This window comes from Bidens hawaiensis, unplaced genomic scaffold (genome assembly GCF_021521415.1).
Source record: "Bidens hawaiensis isolate Kalapana, Puna unplaced genomic scaffold, B.hawaiensis_p1.1 tig00018669_1, whole genome shotgun sequence".
Classification (NCBI taxonomy): domain Eukaryota; kingdom Viridiplantae; phylum Streptophyta; class Magnoliopsida; order Asterales; family Asteraceae; genus Bidens; species Bidens hawaiensis.
Genome location: NW_027492830.1, coordinates 1 through 8,478, shown reverse-complemented (window position 1 = coordinate 8,478; position 8,478 = coordinate 1). Strand labels below are relative to the sequence as shown.

Genomic DNA, 8,478 nt, shown 5'->3' with positions numbered 1-8,478 from the left:
TTGTATATGCTATTATGAAAGCGTATATGTTGCAATCAATAAATAATTATTTGGATGATAAAGAAAGGAGATAAAGACACTTGTGACTAACTATATATTAAAGATGGGATGAGAATGTTTTTTATGTGAGCGTATTCTTTATTTTTATAGTGTGATTGAAGTGGTTGTGAATGAAGGAGAAATATAAAATGTTATTGTTCATGGTTAAATACTGTTTATCCTTTATATATAATTTTTTAATATTTTTAAAAATTATTTATGATTTAATAAGAGATAAAATGTAATGATAAATGTATAAAGCAAGTATCATTCAGTTGAACAGAAAAGAAAAAGATAGTGATTTTTTATATAATTTTAAATTAAAGATGAATAACCCATTAAGAATGCTCTACCATATAGTGGTTAAGTGGAATAAGAGAAAGGTTATTTTGAAAATTCATTTAAATTGAGAAAATTCTTGTAAACTCAGTGTAATAATAATTTTTTAATATTTTTTAACACATTGTAATCTATGTTATTATAATCATGTACGTAAAACAAAACGAAAAAAAAAATAGTTTACCTACGCACTATGCCATGTGCAACATTTTGATTTTCACATGTATAACGCATAAACATGTGTAACTATCAAAAATTTTGCGCTTGGTATAACTCGTAGGTAAAATTCGTAGATTATGACTGCACCGGAAAATTCGCTAGAGACGGAGTAGATCCAGAACGTATGAACACATTTACAAAATGCATAAATTAAGATGAACACAAACTAATAAAACAAGCAAAATAATAAAATCCAACATGAACACGTTTTTATAAATTTCGATAAATATAATCAACGAATACACATTTTCAAAATGCATAAATTTCATAATCTATGGTGGTGGCAGAGCTTGAGAGGCTGACAGTGGTGGCTGAAGTTGCAGGTGATGGCTGTTTACTAGTGGTGACGTGGTGGTGGCCGGTTGCACATGGAAGAAGTTGCCGGTGGAGGAGTATTAATTGCATATCATGGGTGTGTTTATTTGGAACAAATTTACTTGCATATGGTGGCCATTAGATTTGGTGTGTTTATCAACGGTTAGGAGCATTTGTAGATGGAGCATATAGTTATAACTTTTACCAACGATGCTAGACTTTAGCGCTGACGACCTATTGGCGTCTCGGGTAAAGGTTGGATTTCTTGTATAATATATGACTCTTATCATCTCACGTTAAAAAATTAACCTAATGCAACCTTTATTTTATAAAAGCAGTTGCGTTAGATGAAGTTGTATTATATATAATGCGACGTTTTTGTTACCTATTGTAACTTTTTTTCAAAGGGTTGCATTTGAAGAAACATTTGCTTTATGTAACAAAAAAGTTACATTAGGTATAATACAACTTTATCAAATTAGAGGGCGTTTGGCCTAACTTTTTTATTTTGGCTTATGCTTATATTTTAAACTAGCTTATAGCTTATTTTCTATGATTTGATAGGCTATTTTTAAGTGTTTGGATTAGCTTATATTCTACAAGTTAATAATGTGTTTTAATAAGTAGTTAAATCCACAAGTCTTTAATTTGTTGCTTCAATAATTACTAATCCATTATCATTTTAGGGCAAATGAGTAACATACAACCTTAAACAAATAAGTTTCTTCAAATAAGCTAAAAACCATCTTCACATAAGCTTCTCTAAATTAGCTTATATAAGCTCATAAGCATAAGCTTAAAAAACTCAACCAAACACTAAATTAAGCTTATTTTATAAAAAAAAAAAGCTAAAAAAGCTATAAGCTTTGTTAAAAAAAGTTAGACCAAACATCCCCTTAATACAACTTTTTTTTGTAAAATAAATGTTGAATTATGCCCATTTTTTTAGCGGTACTGAATGCAATTAAGAATTTTGTACATATACAACACTATATATATAATTTGTTTTAATATATTGAAACAGATATATATTTCTTAATAGTCCTAAGGTCAATATAGGGGATGCAACCTAGCTAATACAATCATGGATTTGTTCACTAGAGAAGGCACAATATTATTGTCGTTTAAATTATTAACTTCTTTTTACCTTATTAATATTCAACAATAATGTTAAAAACCTTAAGTGACAAAAGAGAAAAGTAAGCTTTTTTCACCTTCTCTGACTCTTTTACGTTCCAGTAACAACTTCCAATTTAAGGAAACACTTCCTCTTCACTTTCTTTCTTATGTCCTTTTGCCCTTTCTCTCTCTCTTATACACATATTCAAACACACACACTTATCTTCCATATCAAAGCTACACAAACAACCAACTACTAGATTATTATTATAACAAACATGGCTAGAGGCAAGATCCAGATCAAGAAGATTGAGAACTCAACCAACAGGCAAGTAACATATTCCAAGAGAAGAAACGGATTGTTCAAGAAGGCTAATGAGCTTACGGTGTTGTGTGATGCTAAAGTCTCCATTATTATGGTGTCTTGCACTGAGAAGCTTCATGAGTACATAAGCCCTTCGGTTACGTATGTTATAATTCTCTCTCTAGAAATTAACTATCCCTAGTAGGTTTATGTTTGCTTAATATTTAGTTAATTGTTTTTTTGTTGTATAGGACGAAGCAGTTCTTTGATCAGTATCAGAAGGTGTCTGGAATAGATCTTTGGAGTTCTCATTATGAGGTTGTTTATTAATTTATTGTTACACATATATATCTGTTAGGGTTTCTGGTTCTTCCTTCTGGACAAAACACATTCCTTCATGTTAAAGCTTTATTCATAAAAATCATGAATATATATTATATATGCTTTGATTTATGAACTTTTTTTTGCATAAATTAATGAATTCATTTGTCTGTAATGTGTACATCCTTTTATATGTGTTTCAAATCTCAATATAGATGATAGTTCACTAGAAAAAGATAAAGAATCTTAAAGTAGATAATCTATAACTTGAACTGGAAGAGTGTAAGATCTAGGTACCATTTCTTACTTATGACTTAAGACTGAAATATAGATTATAAGACTATTAGAGAGATGGAGCTTATAAGTCGTGGACAGAAAGGTATCGATAATTTAGATAATGTGGAATTCCTAATTGTCGAACCCAAAATTCCATCATTGAAGGCTTAAATCTTGACACTTAAATTTTTTACCAAATTTAAGCGCAATTTCTAAATTATTCCCCTTTAGTGTAAGCTAAACAACTCGTGTTGGAGTTGTAAGAAAGAGACTTGGTGTTTCATGTGACCCAGGTTTGATTTCTGGCCCCATCCTTTAGTTTTGGTGACACCGGGTGGTGATAGGAGGCTAGGCGAGTAGGCGACGTTCACTAATTGGATCCTTGAACTGAACAGGTTTTACCACAACGCAATGTCGTGTCTTCGGACGAGTGTTCACAGGCGCTGGCCTTAGGTGAGGGTTTTCCCCATGGACCAAAAGACGAGTGTGTCCTGAAATGATAAATTTAGCCATTAGTCCATATAAAGGATTCGTGGCCGTTCAAAAAAATGCGCAAAATACCGATTACCTTAATTTGCGTGTTATTTATGTCTTTAGTTTCAGGTTTCAGCATTAAATATGTTTTTTTTTCATCTAACCTAACAATTTTCATTCAAGAGTTATGTCTTTTATAATTTCATCATTTCATGCTTCCTCTCTATATTATCTCCTCCACATATTTGTCACAAACTAGTCATTTAAGTAAGTTGCTCTTAGCAATTTCTAATTATTGGAGTATGTGTAAATTGGTGCAGAGAATGCAAGAGGAACTAAGGCAACTGAAAGAAGTGAACAATAATCTAAGAAGGCAAATCAGGTTGGAGAACACAAATACTTCTAATTGATTATTTCCTTAATTTGTTATAATAACATATATTTTTACAAAATTTTGTGATAATAATGGGACTGTGAAAAGGCAAAGGTTGGGGGATTGCTTGGAAAATGCTGGGTTTGAGGAATTGCTTGATCTTGAGAGGGAGTCACAGGAGGCTGTATGCATCGTTCGCGAACGCAAGGTCACTTTCTTTTAATTTCTTCTTTATAATCTTCTAACCATTGCTCAAGAATTTGCAAAATTCGCAAAACACCCATTTCAATGGGTGTTTGGGATTGCTTCTTAAAAATGTTTTTTGTTTTTCGGAGAGGCAAACTGTCCAAAATGCCCCTCCAAAAGCACCAAAATGTCCAAAATGCCCCTCCAAAATGCTTTTAGGTGCTTTTGGAGGGGCATTTTGGACATTTTACATCTCCAAAAAGCAAAAAACATTTTTAAGAAGCAATCCCAAACACTAATTTATTTTCTCTTTTTTAAGAATTAAAGTATTTAGTGACGTTTTAATATTATTATCAGTAATTGGTTAGCTTTATCATTATCTTTCTATTTTAATTTGCAACCTAATAAATCTATCCCTATACCTTGGGGTGTGCAAATTAACCGCCATAACCATTAACCGAAATAACCGAACCGGTTTTAACCGATAACCGACATAACCATTTGGTCGGTTTAATGAATTTTTGAAAACCGCTAAATACGGGTCGGTTTTGGTTAAAGATAATTTCAAACCCGCCAAAACCGAACCGCCCCATTTACAAGATTCTCAGCATTATGCAGTATAATTAGACACACGATTGATAATTTGAAGAAAATTAAAGAAGATAATAAACTAATAACGCTCTCATTACTTTACTATATGATTTAATTTTACTAAAAAATTAATCCATTTATTGTTTGTTTGAATATATATTATTAATAGTATAATAATTATATACTTTAACTATGTCATGTCATTTTAATTGTTTTAAGTACCAAAGTTTTAGGCTCAATTATACATTGGTTTGATCACGGTTAACCGACCCATAACCGACTCGCTATAACCTTCAACACTGATTAACCGAAACCGCCATAACGGATCGGTTATGATTATGGTTATCTATTAACCGACATGTTGGTTATGGTTATGGGTATGGCCTAAAGCCGCCCCAAACCGACCCATGCACACTCCTACCTGTACCTGTCTCAGATAAAATTTTCACAATTCCATCATATAAGCGCTTAAGTTATTAGCGATGTACATCTTAAAAGGGAATTTCTTTAGTAGTGTAAATTAAGCTGATACCGAATTTTTATTGGAACCAAAAACGCAGCTCAAAGTGATCGGTAATAAGTTGGAGACCTGCAAGAAGAAGGTAACTTTGTACACCATATCCTGAATACTTGGATTAAGTTACAATTATAATAACTCTTTCTAAATCACGCGTTTTTATTTCTTTCTTTCAGGTGAGAAGTGCTCAAGATGTATACAAAAAGCTAATGCATGAATTCGTAAGCTCTCAAAACTTCAACTAGTGATTTGCTTAAGCCTGTTACTTTATTAGTTTGCAAGTATGGCCCGATATATATACGTTTCGTAGTGTTATATAATCAGCTAATTGAAATGAATGTTAATTAGGATATAAGAGGAGAGGATCCGCAATACGGGATGACAGAAGATGCAGGAGAGTATGAAGCGTTGTATGGATACCCGCCACATATGGCTGTTGCATCACGCATCCTCACTCTGCGACTGCAGCCAGATCATCCTAATGATCTTCATGCTGCTGCATCAGATCTAACCACCTATAGCTTGCTTGGCTAGCTAGTATGTACCAAATCTATCCTTCTATAAGCTTTTAAAGACATTAATTAGTTGTATCCAAACACCCCTCCACTTTTTTGTATTGTGACTGATGATGTGTGTGGTTAATTAATACTTAACTAGTTGTTGGTTTTCTATTGTAATTTTGGGTGATGCCTAAACAAGTGAAGAAACTAGATTTGACTTGACTTAATAGGATTAGCTAAAGTATTTTAACTTAAAACAGACTAGGAACTCAAATGGACATTGATCATTTACTATGGTATATAATAGTGGCTGCTCGAGCGCAAAAGAAAATAAGTTGAAACTCGGGGTCCCCAATTTGTTTGGGGTTTGATTATGTCTTGCATTTGATTCTTCATGTTGATACACAACTCACACTTCTCTCAATCTCTCTAATTTTGAGTTGGAATTATGCAGTTTTGTGTCTTTTAAACTTTGTATTCAAAAAATTTATTACGATTATATTCATAATGTTATGTTTCTAAGTAACGAAAAATACATTTTTTTCTTTTTACAAAAAAACCTCGGATTTTAATTGTTGCTTTCCGCCCATAAAAAGTTAAGCCGGCGTTGGTACGTATTTAATCGAACTCAACACAACTACAACTAAGCAAGAGTAAATTAAAAGAAATAAACACAACTATTAATTTGGTTCAGCAAGTGAACAAACTCGATCAACAAATAATTTTCAGAATAACTCGATCAATCAAGCATATCAAGATAGCACTATATGCTTCAAGAATGGATCTAAAGGTCGGTGGTTCGTGATACTGGTAACGTTTTGATGTGAGATATATGAATCAAGTAGCTATAGAGCATCCTATATATTTGGATGATAGCGTCAACAAAAAGAGAAATATGTGTTTATGCTTAAATTAGCCGCTTGTGATTTATAATAAATATAGGGAAAGTTGGAACTAGATGATCTAGTATGACTCATATGAGAATGCCGTTTGAGTTTTGTTGAATTTGTATGTGCTTATGTAAGAAAGTTTCAAACTTAAACATGTAATATCGATTGATCTTGAGGGATTTTGAAGTTGTAGGTTTTTAGCATGAAATGAATCAAAATATCTTTATTATGTAACTATCATTGCATGTACTTGTTCATAAAAAGTTAAAACGGCTTTACCTCTACCATGTAGAAATAGAGAGACTGCTAATTCGGTGAGGCTCCTGATTCGATGGTAGATTTGAATCAAGCCTTGGATATAAGGCACATAGCATTCAGCCATCAGGACACCGGCCGATTGGTGTATGTACACTTGTCTTTTGGCTATCAACGCCACCACATGATTAACTTTCCGTTACTTTTAACGTTATTTTCACGAAATTAGAAAAATAATGTCAAAATTACTGCAATTTAACACCCCCCCCCCCTCCCGAGGGCCCAACATATATACATTATATGTGCACACCGCAAACATGACGTATTAGACATTCTTATTGAATCTTTAGTTAGTTCTGGGAGTCAGTGCCACTTAGAGGTGCACAAAAAACCCGTACCCGGAACCGGACCCAAAAAAAATACCCAGAACCGGTTTTTTTTATACCCGGGTATTCTATACCCGAAACCGAAACCAACCATACCCGTAGGGTATGGATAGGGTATGCATTTTGAGGTCAATACCCGTAGCCGGAACCGTACCCGATTTATACCCGTAAATACCCGGACACGGGCATACCCGATACCCGGTTATACCCGATACCGATACCAATTTTCTAATACCCGAAATAATACATGAGTTTTTATAGTATATTTTTATGTTTACTTCACCACTTTTATGAATAAGTTTTCGTAAAATGCATATTACTAAGTAAATAATTTGTAATTAAATGGATTTATGGTTTTTGTAATGTAAGGCCCCGTTCCCGGTAGCCATACTTTAGCGTCGGATTTACTCATAAACACAGTTCTACAAATCAGAGTTTATTAAAACTTTCGCGGAATATAAAACTTTAACCGTTTATTACAAAACATTTAATCTTTTCTTTGATACCATAACACAAAACATAATATTTAAAACATCTTTTCTTCCATCTTCATATGCCATCCGTTCAATCCATGCCATGTGTCATCCTCATGTCTTCTCGATAAACATATATACCTGCATGCATACTAAAATTCAGCTACGCTGAGTGAGTTCTAGTTAATCAGGCGACATACAATACATACACATATTTTACATACATACATATCTTAACCTTGTATAATTATCCATAAGAGGACGTCACATAATATCTATTAAAAGAACTATTACTATTTCCCTACTATTTATATTCTCCATAGAAGGACACTCTATATGTATATTCTCCATAGAAGGGACATCGTATTTACTTCCAAAGAAGAAACACTATGCTTTCCATTAAAGGGACACTATGCTTTCCATTAAAGGGACACTAGGCTTTCCATTGAAGGAACATTAGGCTTTCCATCAAAAGAACACGGGGCTTTCTATTAAAGGAACACTATATATATTATCCGTATAGGGAACTCTAAATATAAGTTATCATTTAATATCCATTTAAGGAGACAATCATAGCTGCCCTTGGCAATACATGCAATATCCGAAGATCGTTCACGTATCGACAAGTAATCATCCCTGCATTTCATAAAATATCCATATCTTTATTTATAACCTAACGGTACATGCAGCATCCGAAGATCGTTCACGTACCGACAAGCAATCATTCATACCGTACACATATATCACATAGGGCATACACTTATCACTTAGGATAAGTGTATTAACTGATCACATCGAGTATGCACACAGCCCCGAAAACATAACACAGAAGTGGGGCTAGAAACTCACCTGAACTCGGTTACTTCTTCTGCTAACGGTTAATCCTTTTTGACTGTGCGCG

The 8,478-nt window shown here is 33.3% G+C and overlaps 1 protein-coding gene across 1 annotated transcript; it reads left to right on the top strand.

Annotated features, from left to right (window-relative positions):
- The first annotated feature begins 2,285 nt into the window (after positions 1-2,285).
- On the top strand, positions 2,286-5,731 carry LOC143556690 (agamous-like MADS-box protein AP3). The gene is made up of 7 exons (XM_077045955.1): positions 2,286-2,497; positions 2,587-2,653; positions 3,727-3,788; positions 3,888-3,987; positions 5,117-5,158; positions 5,250-5,294; positions 5,422-5,731. The coding sequence occupies exons 1-7, from the start codon at positions 2,310-2,312 to the stop codon at positions 5,605-5,607; spliced, it is 690 nt and encodes a 229-aa protein (XP_076902070.1). The 5' UTR covers positions 2,286-2,309; the 3' UTR covers positions 5,608-5,731.
- Positions 5,732-8,478: the final 2,747 nt, after the last annotated feature.

What these genes read in the sequence shown, in the direction of transcription:
- LOC143556690 (XM_077045955.1), top strand. Translation starts at nt 2,310, where the DNA reads ATGGCTAGAGGCAAGATCCAGATCAAGAAGATTGAGAACTCAACCAAC. An exon ending in TGGAGACCTGCAAGAAGAAG is followed by an intron (nt 5,159 to 5,249) that starts GTAACTTTGTAC and finishes TCTTTCTTTCAG; the next exon opens with GTGAGAAGTGCTCAAGATGT. An exon ending in AAAAGCTAATGCATGAATTC is followed by an intron (nt 5,295 to 5,421) that starts GTAAGCTCTCAA and finishes AATGTTAATTAG; the next exon opens with GATATAAGAGGAGAGGATCC.